Below are 24,526 nucleotides of genomic sequence, written 5' to 3' on the forward strand. Positions count from 1 at the left end.
ACAAAGAGAAAACCTTCTTTGCACTAGCCTAGTTTTGGGCAATCCAATCTTGAAAAACCCACATGTTGACCTTCTTACCCAAGATTTGACCAAGAATGGTTGTGTGCTCCAATTCTTCGACATCCTTTGCCACTATCGATCCAACATCCACACAAATTCCTTCCTGCTCGGAAACCTTAGGCCGATTCAACGCCTCACCTGCCAAATTCAATAAGCTTTTCTCCATTGCCTCTACTTTAAAAATAAATTTATCATTTACATTGTAAACAATATAATATCTAATATATAATAATGATACCATTTATAATATAAGTAATATCATTATATCACATATAATTTAATTTATATAATTATATAAAAACTATATTATATTTATATTTAATAGTTTTTATTTTTAAATATAATATATAATAAATAAATAAAATAATGGCCTATTAATGGGCCTTTTCGGGCTCATCTAGATTCCTTAAAGTGAAAAGGGTGGAATTGTCCAGACCAAAGGTAGGGTGGTATAAGATTAACTTTGCTAGGGCCCTAAAGGGCAACCAAGGACCATCAAGGGCTGGGTATGTGGCGCGAGATTGGGAGGGTAATATCTTAGCAATAGGTGCTTCAAAACTATCGGAAGGGATGGATAACAAAGTTGAGGCACATGCGGCTATTGAGGCATTAAAAATGGCTAAAAACATGGGATTTTAAAAAATTCAGCTAGAAGGAGACTCTTTGATTATCATTAATGCTATTAAAAGGGGGAGATATATGTGTGGAACTTGTGCAAATATATATCCGTTGCCAAGCTTTTATTAGAAACTTTCGAAGAATTTGAAGTTGGACAGGTGATGAGGTCAAGTAATGATGTGGCAAATAGGCTGTTGAATTGGGCATTGTTTCTAAATGATGAGTCAAGCAGTTGGTGGAAGATTTTAGAGATCTCAAGTTCGATGAATGAGTTGGTATAGTACGCTGCCACTTTCAGGAGTCATTAATGAAGTGTTGGGGTGGCAGGTTGATGTGACATGGGTTGCTAGGGGGTAAATAAAACCCGCATAGATTGCAAGTGGTGTTAACAAATTAAGATGGGTGGCGAGTGTATCACAATATGGAGGCCACCTTCTCATTGATAACACCAAAGCAACAACTACCGTTCTTGGGAAAAATCTCAGCGAAGAGATTGAAATGTCTCTTCAAATTTGACGAGGAGGTTTTCATTCGAATCATGGAGATTCTTCTTGGTGAAGAATTTTTGTCGACTGAACATAGATACAAAACGCATATTGATATTATATCGATGGTGGTGGTGTGGGGGTTAGAGGTTGGCAAGAAAGAAGAGGTTGAGTGGGTTATGAAGGGGTGTGTGGATAGTGATTGGTTGTTTGGTTTGCAGTCGGTGCTTGAACGAGTAGTCTTAGGAGTAGGGTTTCTACCTACAAAGGTGGTGAAGGGCTTAGATGAGGAGGCGCCTCAACAACTGATGCCGTTTATACATTGGACAAAGGGGATTGATAAAGATGAACGTCGGGTAGAGGCATACATTGGCTAGGACTCGTTGAGTTGGGATTTGTTGAAGCTCTATTTGTGAGAGAAGGAATGTGAGCGAGCAAAGGGGAAGAAGAGGGCAAGGATATTGGAGGACCCAGAGAAAGGGTTCGAGTTGAAAGACTAATGGGTGAATGGAGTCGTGAGGAAGAAATAATTTGTGCTTTTCTATATACATGTTAAATAATCAATGTATGTAGTTTCATGATAGTATGTTATATATTCATTATGGTTTAGACCTTCAAGGATGTAATGGGCTGGTTTCTGGGTAGATGGTGGTAGGGTTTTGGTGGAATGCCTCGATGACTTTGAACGTTTTTTGTGACACAATTTTGAGGATGTGTTTTGTTGTTGATGGAAAGATGATACTATAAATATTGTACTCTTCTTTTGATATTTTAATAAAATATTTAATATCACCGAAAAAAATAATAATATTATTTTAAAAGTAATTTTACATTACACAAAATATAATATAGTATTATTATTTATATTATATTAAATATTATTTAATTTAAAAATGACGTTAACTTCGAGTAAAAATTAAAATATGAATCCTTTCCCAATACCTTCCGAACAAACAAATACAACATATTTTTACTTAAAAAATAACAAAAGAATATTCAAAGAGAAATCCCTCGACAGACGTGAAGATTAATTGAGAGAGACGCCTCCCATATTCGCAAAATTTACAGGTCTGATATTGATTATTAAAATTTAAACGATACAAAATATTGATTATTGAGAGAAGCCGATGTAAAGATGTACATTAGTTAAAATTCGTAGGAGGCTTTTAAACTATGCCGAATAATTTCTTTAATGGTATTGATAACCGCTCCAGAACTGAGGAAGTCACATAGAGAGGTCTGTATTTGAGATACACAGGGAAGTCGATAAATCGTTTTCTCTGTTATTGCGTAGGGAAGATTGAAGAGGCAATGGAGGGTCAAGAAGGAATTCAGGAGCCCAAGTTAGTATTGGCACACAAGATCTTTCTCCTCAGGCATCCCGATGTGCCCGACATCGAGAAAATCCATCTCAAGGATGAGGTTCTCACTCTCGTTCAGGCTGATGGTAAGTTTTTCATTCCTCTTTTCAAAGATCAAAATTTGCCCCAGCAATGTTATGTTTTAATGGATTGAATGGATATGGTTGCAGATATGGCCTTGCTCTACGAATCATTATGCTCAGAGTTAGGGTGGAATATTGATCAAACCCTCTTGCAAACTATGCGACTTAAAATTCAAGACGACCTCATCAAGCTCGATGAAAAGTACTTTTTGCACCCCTTTTACTTTATCTCCTGATATCAAAATTTATTTGTTTTTCTTTCTGCCGTGTAAACATTAAAACTTTTTTCTAATTGGCTTGGTTCAGTTGGCTAAGATGCTTGGTTCACATGGAGTGTAAACTTTGTCCAGCTTATTTAAGAGTGTAAACTATAAACCTTTTTGTTGACTTGCATTGGCTGAATTGGCGAAGATGCTTGTTTCGATAGAGCCCGCCAGGGTTCAGAAGTTAAATAGATGCATGGCCAGGCTTGAGTGGCACAAACATCCCTATGCTCTTCTGGTTTGTGTAGTCTTATGATATATTTTTCTGAAAAACCTCAAACCTTTTGTCAACTTGCCATTGCACAATCGAGGAAGATGCTTGGTTCAAACCGAGGTCACAATGTTTTAGAAGGTAAATAGATGAATGCTCAGACGTGGCCCACCCAAACAAAAATTATCTGTACTCTGATGATATATCATTCTAAAGAATTCCAAAAAGAGTTTAAACTTGTTATAATCACAACATTATTATGACTAATGATTTTTTGTGGAAATTCGCTTTTTTTTAGTAGAACAGAATCTAGCTACGCATCCTGTCGATTGTGTAGATGTTGTTGTAGGCCTTTGAATGAGTTGTTTTATCCGAGAGTTTCATTATCACTTCCTATTATACATGCATTGATGGGCAGGATATGAGAGAAATTGGTTTTAGTTCTTTTATAGTTCTTGAGTCTTTTGATTGCTTCCATTTTTGTTTAACTTTCTGGGCATGCAGATTGTTGGGTAGCCCTAATGCATGGTTATAAGTTTGACAGTCAGTTAGCATACACTTAGAAGACTGGAGATACAGAAAGAAATGAGAAGCATTCTTTTACAGTGTTACAGGACACTCATAGAGTGTCCACAAAGTCCATACTTTGGAACCTATTAAATGTCAATGGATGGCCTCTCACAGCCAACTAAAGGAAAGCAATACCTTTGGGAAGGGAGCTGCAGTTCCAGATTCCAACTGGATGGAATCCACGCTGCTCTTTGTGCTCAAATAGTGACTTGTAGCCTGCACTAGCTGAGTAGGAGCTATTTGCTGATCCATACCAAACAAGATCGTTTGCTTTTGGAAGAAGAGGGCAGGATTCGAGTTGACAAGATTCCATTGAATTTCTGCCCGCACAACATGAATATCTGCAATCTGGCTCAGATCCTTCCAGCACGATAGACTGCCATGCTTTGCCAGAAAGGAGCCCCATGTGGATAAAAGCTTGTCTTTCAAAGCCTTTAACTAGGGTCTGCTGTAATGGGGAGCAGACCTGTTCAATGCTCAAACCAGAATTGAATCATCCTGCCATCACCACTGCCCATTTCAGTTTAATGATGATAATGTGGCCACAGCAAAGGATGAAATTCCAAACCTTAGAACCAAGAGTGTTTTCAGCCACATAAATTTTGCAAAGAGGATTCATGCTATTGAATTATTTGCTTCTCAAAGCTCACTCCATAAACTCCTGGTATCCTTGAAGCACGTCCAAACCAACTTAGACCCAACACAAAATTGGATGCCTCCAAGTTATTGAAAGCTAGTTTAACAAAGGATTTGGAAAGATAAAACTTCCTGCTAACTCACTGAGGCAAACTTATGAGTTGAGGTGTTGCTCTTACACAAGAAAGACCAAAGGAGAGTGATCATTTCCTTCATTATAACAGTTGACACATGCAAAATAGAGTAGAGATATACTTTTTAAAGAGTTCAGGTGATCCTGCAATTTTCTCAATAATGGTTCGCAAAGGAACTTCATCATCCTTCAAGCAAAGAGGGGGACACTGAGGTAGATGTTAGGCGAAGCTTCAAGCTGGAACCCAAATACTTTTAAAATCCTCTGTTGCCTGCATAGAAGAACATCAAAAGAGAAGAATTTCAATTTCTCTATACTAAATCTCCTGCCTAGTTGCTGATGGTTCAGGGGGTCTAGATCTGGTGTGAGACTCCTTCCTTTAACAACCTGTCGATCCCTAGCATGGATCAGAGATCTCGCAAAGCTTGAGACCAGATAATGAAAATATAAGGTGAGATTGGGCTCACTTGACTCAGATCCCTGGTCTCTCTGAAGAAAAAACATGGTGAACCATTAACCAGAATAGAGAAGCTATGGGTGGAAATTCAGTCTTCAATCCAGTAAGTCTGATCTGAAGAGAATTTGCATCAGAAATTCTGTTATCTTTGATATGTTTTGCTTATGTCTTATTTTAGCATCATACCTCCGTTCTTGTTGGAGGTTAGAGAGAATAGTGAGAGTATTTTGTATATATAAACTAATTGTATCATATAAAATTTGTATGTGAGATGTGTACATTATGGCATAACTTTCTGTGCTTGAGCTTTCAAGAAATCACAGGTTCCCTCTATTCTGGCGTCTGTATTTGCCTCAAGGGCTATGAGTGATGAATGTGTGAGTGCATTGCATATGTAATGCTATTCTGCATATTGATCTAGCTACTCAGGGAGGAGTACCAACTCTGGACTTTCATATTTTGAAATTTGACTGCAGATGAATCCTTTTCTGATCTACTCTGTTATACCATGCCATAATTTATGTATGGATTCATAAGAGTTAATAGAAGAATAAGGAAAGATACTGCAGGGGATAAGTTACTCAGATTGTATCTGTTATCTTTATGTATTTTACTCGCATGTTTGGCACTTACATGTGTCAGTTTATATTCCTTCAATGCCCAAATAGTTGTGGTCATTTGTGGTTCCTGGGGCATTTGCCCTTGAGCCGATCACAAATGTATGTAGTGAGGAGGTTTCCAACTAGGAGAATCCAATTCAATGTTGACCACAACCATAGAGCCTTTTTGCAATCTAGATTAACATTTTTGATAAGCATTGAATCTTTTACAAATGGTGAAGTTGAAACACATGGTCAGGAATGATGTAGCTAGGTTTCGAATGTATCTTTTAGAAAAACAACATAAATGATATCAATATATGACTTTGAGCATCCAACACAAGCATTGCCTTTACATAAATGATATCAATATATTAGGGCCTTTAGATTCTCATGCATTTTCTTATGCAGATTGTCAAGTTAAATGGTACAAGCATGATTACCAAGTCAAAAAATGACAGAGCCAGAACTACAGAAGGTCAAGTAAAAAAGATGCAACCTGATTACCGAGTCAAGAATAACAATGAGCCAGAATGACATATTGTTAAGAAAATGGATTGCAAATTGCAATGGAAATTATGTTGATCTTTAGGCGGACTGAGATTTTAGTGGACAGTAAAGCCATTCATATGAAATGGTTGTTTGTGAGTTGACAAGTATACTATCATGTCAAATCAAGATCCTGTGGAACTATGCGAGTGTTGAAGAATACGATTTTCCTCAAGTTAAAGACGGCTTTGCCTAATTCAATGTTAAAAAGGAGGAATGATTTGCTTCATAACAAAGAATGCATTGAAATAATGTTTGATACTTTGTGAGTTAATAGGATCTGGAAAAGTATAATATTGGTTCTTGATATTTCAACACAATGGAAGCCCCCATGTTTTGCAACTGCAGATTTTAGAAACGTGGTTGTCAAAACTTGGGTCATGTTTGAGTTGATGCCGAGAACTTAGAAAAACTTGCAATCTTTTCTTGGGTCACTTTTGTTGCATTGCCAAGTGGGGAGAAGTAGATTAGGCCTTCATCCAAACTTTAGACCTTGAATCCTCTGACAGAAATATAGTGGAGCATTTTGGGAGTCAAACTCCAAGTTATTCAGAAGCTATACAGTGAGTGTTGAATTCAGGTAAATGTTATACTAGACATGCTAAGGAGGTTTCCAGCATCCTTCAAAAACCTTTTTTTTTCCATTAACCCTCCTCTTTGGCCCAAAAATCCTTCACTTTGGTTTACCATGCTTAGAAAGCCCTAGCATGTTGCTCCTTCAGCTCCAAATGTTTGGCAATTGGGTGATCTTTGAATTTAATGCCCTCCCAAAATTTAGCCTCAGCTGACTTTTCAAAGGGGAGGACTTTGTATACAATAAAATATAAAGGTCACATTATTCCAAATTGCCAACCCCTTTGCTTAGTTGAATTGGTTAAAATTTTCTCATGTTCCTTATTATCAAGGTACTTCTTGCATGTTATAGGCTTATAACACTGCAAGCACCCTGCTCCATTGTAAATCCTGCAAACCTTATTTAGCAATAGGGGAAAGATTGGCCATTCTGTAGTTTCTCAGACCATTTATTTCCCAATTTGTTGGAAGTTAAACTTGCTACTGGATGACTGTTTTTCTCCACCTGCTATGCATGCGTTTAAGGTATCTGTTAGTCTTAGCCATAGATTGATTTTTTCTTTCCTTGTGAACAGATTATTCTAAAGTCAGTGTAGGAATCTTTAGAACTACTTATGTTCATTTCTAATTCTTTTTGTATTAATGAAAAAAGTTGTGTATTTCTTTCTGTTAATCTACTGCCTTGAGCCTGTTTCTTACTTGCATAGATCTGTTTGATAGACTTGCATTTTTGTAGGGTTATCTGCTGTCAACATTACATCATCTATGGATTGAAGATGTTTGATTACCTCTCCATTTACAGATTCCTTGGGATCCTTAAAAATTTTGCCACCTTCTCTCACTGTTCTACCTAAAGCATTAGCTGGGATAATGTACAATCAAGGTGATAGTGGGTCTCCCTGCCTCAGACCTTATGAGGAATTTGAAAAGATTGTTGGAGATTTATTATTGAGGATAGAGAACTTCAATGTTGAGAAGCATTTCTGTTCACTGATTCAAGAACCCAAATCATTCAAAAGTCTTCTCGAGAAAATTCTAACACATTCTGTCATAAACTTTAGAAATGTCCAACTTGATAATAATCATTTTCAAGTTTTGACCCCTAGCAGTGAGATTATGAATAATTTTGTGTGCAACTGTGATTCCATTAAAATTTACCACGCTTTCACAAAAGCTCCTTGCTCTTGAGAGATTATCAGTGTCAAAGCAGGTTTCAATCTGTTTGCAGAACTTTAGATATGGTTTTGTAAATAGTTTTGGAAAGCAAGATTTGTCTACTCATATCTATCTGTGGGACTTTAGAGATGGTTTTGTAAATGGTTTTGAAAAGCAGATTTCCTTAAAATTATTTGAACAGGCATCTGGCTCCTAATGATAAGAGCCATGAAGGTGGTGTTTAAAGCCTTGAAAAGCACATGTGATTATCCTTATTCCTCCTTTGGATTTTGTGACATTTTTGCCAATCAGAGCTCAAAATTCTCGCTAGAAGTTTTTTGAAACCTATTTGGCCTTGGTGGCTTATCTTCTTGCATTTTGAATACAACTTTCTTTACCTCATCTTTGAGATGCTGCCTGAGAAGGAAACATGAGTACCCTTCCTATTTTTGTTAGATTATCTTAACAATTTTTTTTAGAGTTTGATAACCTCTTGTTGTGACCTTTTCACACATCACCCCATTGAAAATGGGGACCCTCCCTTTTTCTTGCTTTCTAGGGTTTTTGTTAGAGCCTTGTCACCTTCCTGCATCAGTATTGCCAAGATTGTCAGTTTTGAATAGTCCGAGTTTTGGAAGTTGTGAGTCAGTTTGTGCAAACCAAGTTAGAACAGAGTCTAGACATCGTCAAAGTGCCTAGAAAGGCCAAAGGACGAAGATTGCAATTGATTTCAGTGGATTTGGACAACTTTCTATTTTTGGAAAGTTTTGCTTTTTTGCTTTTTCCTATTTTTTAGGAAGTTTCATTTTTGACACTTTAAGCATGATCCCCTAAATGGCTATTTTTAGAAAGTTTTTCCTATTTTTTTAGGGATGCTTGCTTCAGAAAGGGGATCTAGGGTTTGCACTATTAGCACTAAGATGCATCTACAAATTCCTCCTAAAATCAAGTTTTGATAAAACAAGCTAACCTCCTAAATTTTAGGGATCTTGAGGAATTCAATGGATGAATGAAGTATGGTTTTCAAATCTCAAGATGATCTGACAGGAATTGCAAAAGTTATCAAGATTTTAAGGTTTGATCCCATGGTGCCTAAATCCCATGAATTCCGCCCTAAGGCATATCATTTGGTGCCTATGTTTGACTAAGTCCGCCCTTTGTGAGGTATATGACTTCAAGCAACCGCGCCCTATGCTACAAAGACAATGTTCATAAGTTTCATCAAGTCCGCCCTAGGGAATGGTTGCAAAGTGCATAAAATTTACCAAGTCCTCCTTCATGGTGCACAAGATTGATAAACTCCGCCCTTGGTTGAGTGTGAAGTGCAAGAGCTTAATGAAGTCCGCCCTATGGATGATGAAGAAGTTATGAGATTAAGGAAGTCCGCTTGAGGAGGAATTAGCAAGTGTTTGAAGAGCATGAAGTTTACCAAGTCACCCTCCATGGTTCCTGTCCATGTTGAAGTCCGCCTTGAAGATGGTGCATAGAATTAGCCAAGTCCACCCTATGGAGAAGTGTTTGATGAGTCATGAAGGGAGCAAAGATGACAAACCCTGCCTTAGCTTGGGAAAGGTTCCCGAATCAGTCAAAGTCCGCCTTGAGTTAAGTTCCTAAGTGTGGAGAAGTTCGCCCTGCCTTTGATTGAAGTGGAAATAAATCTCATGAAGTCCGTCCTACCTTTGGTTGAAGAGGAAAAAGTCAAGGAAAGTACGCCCTCAAGAGAGATATATGCTAAGTTTGAAAACAAAGGAATATTCTTGAGTGATGTCAGCATAATCTTCTCACGAAGTTCGAACTGAGACCAAAATAGAAGTTTCTTTGGAAGAGAATATTGCAGATTTAGTTCGAATTATGAACTGAAAATCGAATTAGAAACTTGCATTTGAAAGATGAGATGAAGAGTTCGAACTTGCCAAAGAAATGACAGTTCACTGAGTTCAAATTTAGAAACTTCCTTTGAAAGATTAAGGACTAAATGTCCATGTTCGATGTATCAATGACAGATTAGAAACAAATTTTAAAGATCCTCTGTGTTTCTAATTACAAATTCGAACTCTCGTACAAATACATCATTCACTCTTTCATTCCCACTTATGAAGTTCAAAGTTTCTAGAGCAGATTGTGAGTGAATTTGAAAGGTTTTATGCAGGTTGAGAGTGAATTTTGAGAGAATTTTTGCAGGTTGGAAGTGTTTTGAAGGAGATTTCAAATATTTTTCTTTGTTATCAACCATTTTTCAACAAGTTTCAACTCAGATTTTTTTGAAGAGCTCTGACTATTTGAAGGATAAACTCATTAATTTTTTGTGATTAACTTTTGATTTTCTCATTCTTCTTCATTATTTGAAGATTTTGGAGCATCTCGTTTCCAGATGAAGTTTCAGGTGGATAAAGATTCCCCTCCAGAATCTAAAATGAAGTCCAAGTGGAAGCTGGTCGGAGACACTAACTTGGAACATATCAACTTGAGAGAATTCAAGAAGCGAATGTATGGCCTAGACAGAAATGGAATTGTACAAGCTGCTGGTTTCCTTCCAGTGATGCAGTGTACTGAGTTGGTGGTGGGATGCTCTAAACACTACAATCCTATAAACCGAGAAATTGTAGCACCTGACGGGAGAGTTTTGGCAAATATTAGTGAGTTTGCTATCAGGGAAGCTTTCAACATCCCCGAATATCATAACCCAGTCTACATGACCAAGGAGGAAGCAACACAGCTGTATCAAGATAATGTTTAGGAATATGAGGCCAATATCAACCATTCATGGTTGGATAAGCCAAGGAAGGGTGCTTCTAAGTTACCCAAGGATCTTGTGAGAGCCTACTTCAAGGAAGATAATGGAGACATGATAGTTTTAATGAATAGAGTCATGGGTAGTCCACAAGGCCCGCCATTTGAGCCTTGGATGTATTATTTCATCAATGAAATAATTACCGGAGTGAAGATGATTGATTGGGCAAAGATTATAAGTAATAATCTTGATGTCCAGCTGAAGAACTTAGAAGAGAACATGACATTTTATATGAGTTCTTATTTGGTATACTCTCTTGCTCGAACTTACAGATATAGAGGACTCACCTGTAGAGGAGAAGTGGGGAATAAGGAGAATCAGTTTGCTGTTTATGATTGCTACCCACAACTGCACTTGGAGGGAACACTTCACTTTAAGAGGGTCAACGATGCATTCATGATGCACATTACCAGGATGCTCCAAGGTGGTCTTCATCAGAGGCTCTCTCAGGAGTCTAAATATTTGGTCAGCAGATTTGGGTATTGGTACATCCAATACCCTAGATTTACTTATCTGAGAATTCAAGGATTCTCCGGACCTCCTTACAAGTTACCTATGTATCCCACCAACAGAGTAGTGTTGCTTGAAGCTATCAGGCAGCTTGAAAGTCAGGAGCGTCTTTTCCCCTTCATGTTGGAAATGGATTGGAGACATGTTCATCATCACAAGCTGTCACTAGTGTCGAAAAGGAGCTTTCTTGGTACCCATTATTTCAGTACAAGGCCAGAAGGTATTTTGACCCTTTTCACCAGATGAAAAAGGTTGATGGAGAGATGTTTGAGCATAGACCCGATCTTGAAGACTATTGGGCTAATGTAGATGATAGCTTTGAAATCAGAAGGAGATTGTGGTCTAGACTTCCCTTGAAGTTGATTAGAGTATCAGAAGTATTTCGAGTAGCAGATCAACTTGAGGATGATCCTGAGTTTGAGCAGCCTCACTTTGATAAATTGAGAAATGAACCCCTTGCCTTGGTTGATTGGTCAGATTCTGAGAGTTTTGATTTGAGCGACCTCATGAGACCAATGATTGAGTATTCGAAATGGTGGGCAACGGAGAAGACAAAGGGTCTTAGATCAAAAGGTGTCAATCCCACATATGATCTCATGGGAACTAGTGAATCGATGTCTTCAAACCATGGTATTTCATCAATTGTCGGGTCCAGGAAAAGGAAAAAACCCATTGAAAATTCTATGAGGGGTAAAGGAAAGAAAATAGTTGGAGATGCAAGTAGAAGGTATAAATCGGACAAAGGTCATTCGATCTTAAGTGCTGCATCCGCTGCTCCAATCAGGATTACAGTTAATGAGCAAGAGATGAATACTGATATAGGAGATAATGAGGAAAGAGTTCCTTCTCCTTCGGTTGAAGAGATAATGGAAGAACCAACTTAAGAGCCAAAACCTGCTAGGACTGTAGAAGTTGAAGAACCTTAGCCTTCGAGAGATTTCCTTGATGGCATTGTCACTGCGTCCAAGGGAACCGAAGATAAATTTGATGAGAGTGGCATGGAGCAATCAACCATTCCAAATTGGTTTAGAGAAAGAATAAAGGCTAAGGCTCCCGAGGAAGCTCATTCGGAAGAGAACACAACAACATTCCTGGCTATGGTGAATAAACAATGTTCCACGGGCGTTGGGGACAGGGGGACGAAGGGCCTAAGTTTGGGGACGGCGGGGGGACGACGGCGGGGGGGGGGTGGCGGGGTGGTGGTGCTGATATAGTTATACATATACATATAGTACTTGAAAAACTAGTTTTGAAAAGATGTATGACAGTATTACAGTATAAGAATTACATTTCAAATGAGACTATAGGAAATTTGAAATACTAAATCTAAATACCAAGATTTCTTCAATGCTAATTGTGTTGTTATATGGAGCCTAATTAGACTCGGAGGTTAAATTTTCCCTACTTCTATCGGCGCGGTTTCCCCCTATATTTTTCAACGGGGGCTTGGGGGCAGCGCCCCTTGCGCGTTCCAAGGCGTCAGGTGTTATTTTTCTATTGGCCCACGTCTAGTTAGGGTTACCCCTTAACCCCCCCAAAAGTCACATGTTTTTTAAAAATTGCTTTTTTTGGTTAGCTTTGACGTGGGAACACGGGAGGCGCCTAGGCGTCTCCCCGTCCCTCGAGAGACATCTGGGCATCTCTCGAGAGACGGGGAGACGCCCAGACGTCTCCCAGGAGACGTCTCCGCGTCCCGACGGCGCTTTGGTGGCGGTGCCGGGGGACGTCGCGTCCTCGTCCCCCCATCCCCAAGATGTTTCTGACGGGGGGACGCGCCCAAAAAGGGGGGGGATGCGTCCCCGTGGAACACTGTGAATAAACCAATTGAGATAAGGCCGCCCAAGCCAGTCAAGATATTTTCTCTGATTCAGAGAAATAGTGCAAGGTTTAGGACAGTTCAGGTAGCAATTTCAAAGGCAGGTAAAACTCAAGATGATATCACTCTTGAGGAGTATGAGATTACTAACATGAACCTTGGAAAGCCTACCCAAGCCCAAGAGGTCCAAGACTTTGATGATTCTTGCAATGCCCTCAAGGCAAGATTGAACAAGGAAAAGGAAAAAAGAAAGAAGGTTGAAGCTGAGAATGAACAATGGAAGAGATATGTTCAACATTTGACAAAACCCATTGATCGGGAGGAGGTACTTGTTGCTCCGCCCATACCTCTTCCACAAGAATCATTAAAGGATTACAAGGAAATGAAGATGACTTTCAGAGAAGCCAAAGGATGGACTTTTGATGCTTCAGAACGTGCTGACATACTCATTGAGAACCTGGTATCAGCACACGACTCTGCATCTTCCTTATTGAACAAAACTCAAGACATAGTTGAAGCTTGGGAAGATATTGAGGATATTCAAAGTAGAATAATTCCATATCTGAAAATAATCCAAGGACTTTCTCAGCAGGATCTTATAGACAAAAAAGTAATCCAGCCTAGTGACCTATATGATTTCAGCACTTGGTACTTTGCTTTGATTACAAGGGTTGAATCTTTGACAAAATCTGAGGCTAAGTGTTCAGAGATTGAAAAGACCATTAGAGGTAAGACAAGGTCTTCTTTGTGGCAGCTGAGATATTGCAGCAGGATGAGGTGCGAGAAAAGCATTTGCGTGCAGAGAATTTGAGGGCCAAAGTTCAAGGAAACTTCTTCAAAGTTTCAGGGCCGATTCTTAGGGAAGATCTCACCAAGATTTCGAGTTTTATTCGTATTGATGAGAATTTCTTAGCACAGGCAGCCGACTGGGAATGCATACTCACCACCAGTACTGATGATGTGGACATGGCTGACTTCCAAATTAACAACTTGCCAAGTGTCACCATAGAGGAGGTGCGACTTCTAGTGTCCAGGTACATCGAATCTACAAAAAAGGAAACTGGACACTCACCTCAGTGAGAATAGCAGCTGTGCCACTTGTCTCCTTCCTATTCATTTTAATTGTTAGAGTTTGGGGAAACCCTAATTAGGGTTTTTAACATTTAATCTGAGCCCTTGATCATTGTTCGGTCTCGGCTGTTCATAATTTCTGGACTACTATATAAGGTTGCGTCCTCTCATTTGGAGAGTGTGAGGTTTTTGAAATATTGTTGCATGAAGGTCATTTTTCAGATATTATATTATATGTGTGCTTTCTCTTAAGGCTTTGTAATCCTTATTGTTTGAGTGATTAAGCAAGATTTTCAATTTCTTCAACACATTAGTTAGAATTTATTTTACGTTGTTAGATGAATGAAAGATCTGATAAGTATTGGTTTATGTTGTATCTCTGCTCATACTTTTGGTGAATGGATGATTTTCATTCACTGTGCAAAGTTAGTCTGAGCTTTCCATTTTGTGTATGCTTAAACTCCCGATCATAAGAACATCCCTTGAAGATTGCATCCACTTTGTGTAAGTTGTCTTAAGCGAGGCGGAACAAAGTGTGGTTTATTGAGTTCACCGAATCAATACTGTCTTTGGAATTCATAGGAGTAGAGTAGATTTCTCAACCCTTATCCCTTTTGTCCTTTTTATGAAAGTCTTAAACCCCGAAAATCCCAAAAAGAAAGAAAGAGAGAGAGAGAGCTTTAATTGACAAATCCATCTAAGTGCCAAAGTTGTTGACAACTCGTTCAAGCGTAAGTCCCTTTGTGTATTACCAGCAAATCACAACACCCATTGAGCTTATCCACACATCAAGACCTGACAAAAGAAACCTTGGAATTGCCATATGATTTTCTAGCAATCTTAGCATAAGTAGTGATTTTTCAAGAGAGGGTAAATTATCTTTGGGTACTTTATTCTAATGTTTGGTAGATGATAAAACAAACAGCAACACCTCTCTACCATTGTTCGTATGGGCTCAACACTATTCCTTAGGAAGCCTCCAACTGAAGGATCTTGTTGTTCTATCTTCTCATGATTGCAGATTGGTGGACAATCTTATCTTTTCATCTCCTTGTAAGAAGCAAATTCTTCTTCTATGCTTCCAATTTTGTTTTGTTTTGTTTTGTTTAGGTAAGCGTGCCTACCCATTTAATGGCCTTCTTCTTTGCTTTTTGAGTATCATCTAATATATGGCATTGAATGGTCAACTGGAACCAACTTAGTTCTGTTCCCTAGATGATCTTTGAGAACAAGAAATTATTTGTACTCCTCTTTGCTTTTGTAGAGGGGGAAAAGTAAACCACTCCAAAAGGTGTTTGGTAACCTCTTGGGGATTCACTTAATCTACCTCTCCACTCAGGATAAGCACAAAGTGTGAAAACTGTCAAGTGCCAGTAGATAACAGTGTTTTTACTATAGAACCCAAAAGTACAAGTCACATAGATCTTTTGGTGGTCCTTGTAAGCTCTTTGTCCAGGATGCACAAGTAGGTCATGGATGACAGCATGGTGCGCTGGCATCCTGTACAGACAAAGTACGGAGTTCCGTACTAGAAAATACAAAATGATAGGACATGGGTTTTTAATGCTGTTAAATGTAATGAACAAATAACAGGAGTTAGACAAACTGTAAATAAAGAGTGAAAATATAAGGGAAAGGAAGGAAACCTTTAAAACAGGTCCACGAATGAAGCCTCCAGCAAATATGAATCTTCTTCAATAATGTGCACATAAGACGGAAGGACAAAAATGTTGGGGCTGTGTTTTAGAAGCATGCCACAATCAGACCCCCGTTTCAGTGTTTCCACCTCCACGGACAACCGATATAGATAATGGATAATATAATAAACAAGTTACAAATAAAAAGGACAATTAATATGCTATGGAGATAAAATGATAGAAATACAATAACAAGAGGGAGGAAACTCCCCTTCCACACCCAAAAAGCAGAGCTGGCTGCAGTGAAGAAGAAGCATGAAACCCTTTGAAGAACGAAGCAATGGTGATGGTGATGGAGTCTCAAGCATGAGGTAAAACCAGAAAATGAAGAGAACTAAGAGAGCTTCAGAATGCGAGAGAGCAAAAAGATGGATCAGAGAGATTGAGAGATTCACTAGAAAAATGTGAGAATGCGTAAGAGAGTGATTAGTGCCCAAAATGAAGCCCAGAAAGGCAAGATAAGCAACCTGGAAGCAAAATCGATGCCTGCACATGCTGCAGGAGGTGTTACAACTGCTGAAAATAGCAGGTGTAATGCTCCAACGGTCACCTTCAGACTGCTTTTTTCAGAGAATGCTAATGCGGCACGCGGATGTCTCCGCAGCGCGCAGGTGTCCATGAGTCAGACAATCAACAAGGTCAAATATAGGACAAAAGAGAGGCTGACAAGGCAAGTGAAGCAGACGAAAGCTAAAGGAATTCTCCAATCAGATTAAAGAGGATGTGCTTACGTAGCATGGAATTGCATGGGTTGCAATTTACAACATTACAATTTTATTTTCTTAGCTCACTCTTGAAATTATCAACTTGTTAATTGGGCTATGCACTTTCGCTCCATGAACTTCTTTCTCTCATTACCACTGCTTGGCTGTCAAGCCCAAAACTATGGGTCGTCAAAGCACAACATTTTAAATCTTAATGGGTAATTTGCAGGGTGATGTCCATGCTGGATTGAGAGGTCTGAAGGCCAATGCTTTACTCTTCCTTCTAGCATGGTTGTTGAATTAAGCATTGATCAAGTCATTCTTCTGTTCCTAGGAAACAGTCCAATTGTTCGACAAAATAATTCTTTTCTTTGTGTTTGTGGATGTTGTTTAAGATAAGTTGAGATTGGAGTTAACACCCTGTATGTTGTATGCTATCCAAGACCTTGCGTAGTACTATCGAAGAAACCTGAAAGCCAATAAATTTTCTGCTTGCACATATCCTTCTACTTTGAACACGTTGGTTTTGTTCCATAAAGCCTTGCAATAACTTGCAATTATGTTATTTGCTAGTTTTATCTCTTTCAACATTACAATGCTTGGTTTTTCTTGTTGAATAAATTATTTTAACATTCTTCTCTTGATTGGAGCATGTATCCACTTAATATTCCATGATATTATCTTTATTGATTGGGACATTGTGTTTTCCCTTTTCATACGCTTTGGCCAATGTTTTGAGATTATAAGCCACTTTTACCATTGTCTCCTTTTGGGTTTTGATGCTTGTCTAAAACTGAAAATGACCTTACTAACATTTTGTTTTATCAATACGTTTGGGTAAATTAACCTCCCAAATTGGGGATTGGGGTAGGTCAATGCAAGTGCTTGTTGGGAGGTGTGTTGTAGATCATTGCCATTGCCTTAGTCACCTTTTTTTAGTGTCTCTGTTTTCTCCATGTTTTCCCCTAGTTTCGTTAATACTGTTCTCTTTCTGGCCTCTGAACACTAAGAAATCACTTAAGGACACCTTAGATTTCATTAGAATCCTCTTTGAAGCTAAATACTGTATAGCTGACACAACTCTATGGACGGTGATGTGCAAAATCGGTTGAAAATCCTTTGTCCAGCTGACATCATTGTCCAGGAAAAATGATGTTTAAAATATATATTACATTTTGTTATGGTATGTTGTCAGTTCCAGATCTGGTTAGTACTCTGTCTGATCCAGAACTGGTATGTGAGGGGATTTGGCAAGGAGATGTTCAATCCATGTTGTCTTGGACTAACACAAAATGAATCACGTAGAACCCAGCAGAACCGACAATGCACCTGCCTAGAAAAATGTCAACTTTTATTTTTTAATCCTTGGATACTATTAATCTGCAGCTAAGCAGGCTACAAGACCTTTCTTGATCACCCATTTAAGGTTGCTTAATCAATGGGTAAGGATGGGCTGTCAACCAAACACATGTATTTGCTGAAGGCGACATTGAAGATCTTTGGTGGAGGTGACGTTGAAGATCGTTGTTGGAGGCAACGTTGAAGATCGTTGTTGGAGGCAACGTTGAAGATCTATAATGGCATCTGGAAGATCTGAAGCAATAGCTCTGGTGGTTGTCATTGGCATCACGTCTTTTTCTTTTTTAGTTCTATTGTTTTTGTTTTTTAAATTAGTTTGATGTTTATGTTTTATGATTGAATATTAATTAGTTTTTAAATTAAAACTAGTTAAACTACCCAAAGTTGAAGGAACATACTCATTCATGCTTTTGCACATCTAAGTGTTCACATAGTTTGTATCATTTGATATATTTACAGTACACATGCAATTGTAAGCGATGACTGTGTACTAAAAAAAAAGTTGAAAGGATAGTCACAAAATTAATATTTAGAATTTAATTGTTTAAATTTAATTTTAACTGTAAATTGAAGTATTATTAATATTTAATATACTTATTTCTAGCTTGAATTATTTTTACAGTACACATTATTTGCAATTGTAAGCGGTGACAGTATACTAAAAAGAAAGTTGAAAGGATAGTCACAAAATTAATATTTAGAATTTAATTGTTTAAATTTAATTTTAACTTTAAATTGAAGTATTATTAATATTTAATATATTTATTTCTAGCTTGAATTTTAATTTAAAATTGTTAAGTTTTAGTATTTCTAAATTTATTCAAATTTTACTATTAGTAAGTTTATTTAAATTTGAGATTATAATATTACTCATATTTTTAGTATTTACTTTTTTTAAATTTTTAAATTTTAAATCTGAAATAATTTATTTAAATTTAATCTAAATTTTAATGGTGGTCTTTATAGTGCTATGTGGTATTCTTAACTTCTTTTTTTTAGGATCTGTTTTCCAAATCCTATACCTGAACCCGGAGTTGATCTGGTAACTTAGTTTAAAATCTGTTTTATTCATCATTGTCCATGGCCAGCAATTTAGGCCGTTTTGGAAATAAGTTTTGTAGGGTTTGAGCCCCTATTTATAGGCCTCTCTGTTTCGTCTCTAGTTGCATCTATCCTTGATCGCGTTGTTTCCTTAGGGGATTCTTAGAGGACTAGGGGAAAGAGTGTTTCACCAAGGAAGAAAGTTGCATGCAAGGTCCATGGAAGATGTATGAGATTCTCTACTAATATATGCCGACTCTCTAGTCTCCCTAGCTATGATTGATGATGGTCTCTTTCAGATACTTTGACTTAACCTACAATCACCTCTCCACAAATGCATAAGGCAAAAGGGAGTTTAATGTGTCCAAGTTGACCCAGGTAAGTATTTCTACATCAACGTTTTTCGTTTATGCAATTTTGATTTCTCATCATCGCATTTCTTGTTGCATGCTATTATTTTCAGTATTGCCATAGTGCTATATTTGTAACTCTTGGCCTAATTGCCCTTTACGTTATTTTCCTACAAATAGCCCCTAGCTTATTCATCCTTTACTTGGTTGTCCTACTCGCAGCCCTTGTCTTGATTGTCCGTTACTTTGTTATGCACACATTATCCATCATGATATCCTATAGGAGTTGTCTTTATAATATGCCCACTAAGAGAGGTGTTTTACTGTTTCTCTATTTAGATATTTTATTATTGGTGACCTTATTTCTGTGCATACATAAATGGCAAGCTTGATTTGAATCTTACCCTCCATTTGGTTGGGTCATTTTTTATTCTCTTTTAAGTGAAAATCAGAACCACTAAATGGTCAATGAAGTGAATGCTACATATTGAAAACTGCATATGTCAATAAAACTAGAGTGCCTCCAATACCCTTAAACGTGACACTAGATCCTATAGCAAAGCCAATTCTGACAAACAGGACATGCCCAATCCCAATAGATTCACCAAGATTACTAACATAAAGCATAATAGTGACACCAAAGTGGATTCTCCTGTTGAAGATGAGTATGATTTGATTACTTCCTTTAAATACCCCATAACAACTTCACATCAGTCCTGTTCATGACTGCATCTGTGATTATTGCTCTAGTCTCGTAACTTAATCATCCCGTCTTACCTCTAGTATCCCATTGGGAACCATTCCAGCCATTCCTCACTTTTCACCTCATTCTTCCATAATCCTATCCTACTTGATGATACCGAAGTGCTCATGCAATTCATGGATCGATTCATCCAACTTTAAGCTACCAGTAATACCCAAATGCTTCAACTTCAACATTAAATGATCCAACTCTTCAACAGGCCCCAACAAGTTCTTTGGGGCTGCCCAAACCAGTTTCAGGTCCTTCACCCTAAGAAATTCCTCAAGTTTATCTTTTATCTTCCTTTATGGCAGCCATATACTTTAGTTCAATCAATCTCACCATAAATTACAATCGTTCCTAGTAAGCTACTCTTTACCACAAAGTGGCTATAAACATCTATAAGGACTGGGTTGACATCAACCAATTTGTGATAACCAATCTCTTTGCCAAAACTCTAACTGGAGACACCCTTGAATGGCATAACTCATAGTTGCAAAAATCTTTCTTGACAATAATTTGGCAAACCAAAAAACCCAAAAAAGGTTATTTAATTGGGGATCCATAAAGGAAAAAAAGATCTAGTCAATGTAGTTGCATAGGGATAGAGAAATAGTGAATAGAAATGAGAGTTTAGAGCATGAATTTTTGAATATATATATCTTCATTAAATTCAGATCACTGATTACATAACACAATGCGTAGTATGATAGTACATTACTATATAGTGACACTGCAAACACACAGTTTTACTTTCAAGTTCAAACCTGAAAATCTATTACAATCTAACCTACTAGTATTAAGTACAAAGTACAAAATATGAAAACACGGAGTTTGCGAATAATGCTGGTGCGAAATACAATAGATTAGAGTCCTGCGGGTCTTGATGATGAAGCTGTAGGTGTACGGGCTTTCCTGATTTGATCAATATTGGCATCCCCAAAGAGATTAAAATCTTCCTCATAAAAAAATGGCTCCTAGTTGTTTACAATCTATTTGGACTTTGGATCGATCTTGTCAAGGTCAATTGGCTGATCTTCCTCGACACAACCTAATATTGTCAAATTCAATCAATATATTATTTGACTTACACAAAGAATAAGCTCTACAAATATATGGATCGACTTTGGAAAATGAATGAAATCAACAATTATAATTGGCAAGTATTTATCAATCACAACTTATCTAATCTCAAGCTTTCCTCAGCTTAAGGTGGAGGTTGTGGTGAACAAGCAACAAAACATTCATTTTTTGTTGCATCAAACTATTGTGTTTCTAGGAATTAATGTGTTAAAAAACACTAGAAGTATTCTCACAAGTAGATGAATTGCATGACTAGCTCAAATGGTGCACTGCAATGCATCAAAGGTTTCTGCCTCTTTGCCAAAAGGATCCCACCATTTTGTTGAAAAAACACAAATTTTACTAGGATTCAATCATCTACAATATAGTCAAAACTTCATACCCATAATGATCTCATGAACAATATAGAGAGATCACAAAAGTTTTTGGAGTCTACATGGTTTGAAGGTGGTCCTACCTTTTACGATAGAGATAGTAGAGAAAATAAACCCTTGCCCATTTGTATATAAGCAACTCCCTTGTAACTGCATGTAGCATTTTTGGAGTAGGAAACAATCTCTCCTTACATGTGAGTAGGTCCTTGGTGACCTCTTCATCATCTCAAAAGGAGGCACTATAGAACAATGATGGATTTAAATAGTATCCAGCAACATGGAGGGAGGATTGCATTTGCTGATGTTGTTTATTATTGATTATCTCCCATAACATGTACTTGTCCTTGTTATTCTCCATCAGAGTTTTTATTACCTCCTTCGCTTTAACCATGCCTTGTGACAGATGGCCCATGGGTTATTTCTCAGCATTGACTAGTCTCAAAACTCTTACTGAAGTCTTCAAAACTTGGACAAATTTCTTTGCTTAACCCAAAAACTTGTAGAAAAAATGCAGTCTGGTACATGCCATTAATATGTGTGGTAAAGCTACACCCCATCCACTCATTTTAAACAAACATTCAGTCCAAAATTCCAAATTCATGTTTTGTCTGTCAAAGAGTTTGCAATGCCAGGAATTGAATAGCGAACTTTGTCACCCTTGGTCAAAGGAGTCCTTTCCCTCTAAGAAATGCAAATTATACACAACACCCGTGTGATTATAAATGAAATTTGTAATAGTGCACAACACCCTTTTGTGATTATAAATGAAATTTGTAATAGTGCAAGGTTTTTGTAAAACCTCCTTAACATTCAAGTTTCCTAATATCCTCTAGGGTTGGATCAAGACAGTGAATCACGCATGAGCCCTAAACAGAGTGGGATACTTGTTCATTAGAAGGCTCCTAGTGGTGATACAAGTAACAACATTATTTTTTGTCATTTGGACCACATTTTGTGGCTTTACATCAATGATCACTTCATCAAACAACTTGAGCAAAGCAAATGTATATTTGATTCTATTTGATGGATTTGTAGATTTTAGGAAGATTGTGCCAATGTTGCACGGGGCAAGGAAATTGATGATAATATGTCTTTTTCTATTTGTTCACCCATTTGACATGATGATGCATCCAATCTTTGGCCACTCGTGACGATGTTTGGCAACAATATCACTCATGTCATGTATTGCACACCTTGTTAGCATCAGACTTGCTAATATTGAATGATAAGCCAACATAGTACAAGTAATCCCAAATGGCCTTTTAACATACTTCCTCTACCTTGTACTTTCTAAGTTGGGCTATGTTCTTGATGTAATATGAGGTGTAAAGAAGGTGAGGATGTTGCCCCCTTGTTTGGCTTGTGAGCTACAATACCAATAGACTAAGAGTCTGCCTGTCTTGGTCTACTGTGGTAGTTTTGCCTCATCAAAATAATCAACTTTGGCCTTTGAATTTTTTTATCCCATTTTTGTGCTTGTCTTGCCTTTATGGCCATACACTTGAATATGCTTTCTTATGTTGATGTGTAGCTAGGTCGGATCCCTTCTAGGGCCAACCTAGTACATAAAATGCTAAGTGGCCTGTTGGCCTTAGCATTTTGGCATCCTATTTTATTGTGTAAATGTGTAAACCCTATTTGGGTCAGGCCTATTTGGGCGATGGGTGTAACTTGTATTACACGTAACTTGTGAATTAAATTGTAACTTGGCGCCAAGACTATACAAGGCCAACCAAGGGTAATTAAATGGATCATTCCCTATATATGTAAGATCAATTGAAGATCACATATTTATCAAGCAATCTATTTGTCATTCATTTGTGCGAATCATCTCTGCATCAGCGAATAACTAAAGGGCAGCAACTTGAGGTTCACTTATCATCATAGAGCAGCGAATTGAAGTCTCAGTCAGCGAACCTGTCTTAGGTCTGGCGAAATCCTATTTTATGCTGAGCAATCAACTTCTAGGTAAAGCGAACTTGCTGGGCGAACTCTTCCTAGGCTGGACGAACTATCATTCTGGGCTGCCGAACCTGCTATGCACTACTGAATTCTTGTTCATGCTGAGCGACCTCTCTCCAAGACAAGTGAACTCCAATATATGATCAATAATCTGCATTCTGGGTGGTGACATCAAGTCTGATCATATCTATATATCAGATAAGTTATTGTGTGCCCTAAGAAGGGTTAAGATTGTAATCTGCTATTGTGTTTATCCTAGTCTGATCTGAGACATTCTTGCTAGGTTTTTCATCTCCAAGAGGGAGGTTTTCCCAAGGTATCACTATGTTATATGTGTTGCATTTGTTATTTTCTGTTTACTATTATCAGTCTGATCCTAAAATTAACATGGTATCAGAGCTTGGTTCGAATTGGTTATGATTAAATTGATAGTAGTTTGTTTCACCTCTCCTTCTACACACAAGATGGTGGCGAGCATGCCAACCATAAAGACTTATTTGATGACGCACGTGGTGCCCAGAAATCATGGTGGAGGGGAACAATGTCATCTTGCATGATGCAATATTAATATCACCTTGGCTCGTTATCTTTTTTTCCACACTGGACAACCTCGTGTGCAGACCACAGTGATGCTGCTACACCATAGACAACGATGACTTCATCAACCACAGAGAGTTCTCAAGACTTGCAGGGTCTCCACTTGAATACATGGCTGGGAAAATCAATAAAGAGATAAGTATTCCTTTAAATGTTCATGTATTGCATATGTAGTCATTAAATATGTGTGTCATTTACATTGGCTGCAGATAAGCTGCATTTGAATGTACTTACCATGAGAAACTTGCCCCTTACATGCAGGATATTTCATCACAGCCTATTGCTCTTCAGGTCATAGGTTTTTGGAATTCTATTTGCAATGAAGAGATTGACATTTAGGAGGAATATGAAGGGGATTTTAGTGAAGCAATAGGCGCTTGCTTATGCTCTACAAACGGTCTTTCGAGATAAAGAAAGGACAAACCAAGAAGCATTCAAGGGTGAAAGAACTTGCAGTCATAGAACTGAGATGATGGCCATAAGCGTTTCTTCAAGGAAGGAAGATTTGGAGGCATCCTGTGAGGAAGCATCACAGGCTAAAGTTGGTGATACATAACTAGAGGTAACCTTGGACAAGGAGGTCAGAGGATTGATCTCAGCTTCAGAGGGAGCTTGGCGCTTTAGCTTCAGAGGGAGCTTGACATTTCAGCTTCAGAGGGAGCCTGACATTTCAACT

At 37.9% G+C, this 24,526-nt stretch overlaps 1 protein-coding gene across 3 annotated transcripts in view; it reads left to right on the forward strand.

The window, feature by feature from the left end:
- Positions 1 to 2,110: 2,110 nt before the first annotated feature.
- The window catches only part of LOC131033869 (26S proteasome non-ATPase regulatory subunit 6), a 28,363-nt gene continuing 5,947 nt past the window's right edge, over positions 2,111 to 24,526 (forward strand). The window contains exons 1-3 of one of the 3 annotated variants that reach the window (XM_057965163.2): positions 2,111 to 2,231; positions 2,463 to 2,610; positions 2,695 to 2,809. In XM_057965163.2, coding sequence (XP_057821146.2) covers positions 2,475 to 2,610; positions 2,695 to 2,809 — 251 coding nt within the window. In that variant the 5' untranslated portion in view covers positions 2,111 to 2,231; positions 2,463 to 2,474. Of the gene's footprint in view, positions 2,611 to 2,694; positions 2,810 to 24,526 lie in introns of all 3 variants that reach the window. The other 2 variants (XM_057965164.2, XM_057965162.2) reach the window with 2 other exon arrangements.

The sequence above is a fragment of the Cryptomeria japonica genome, chromosome 2, assembly GCF_030272615.1.
Source record: "Cryptomeria japonica chromosome 2, Sugi_1.0, whole genome shotgun sequence".
Lineage (NCBI taxonomy): Eukaryota > Viridiplantae > Streptophyta > Pinopsida > Cupressales > Cupressaceae > Cryptomeria > Cryptomeria japonica.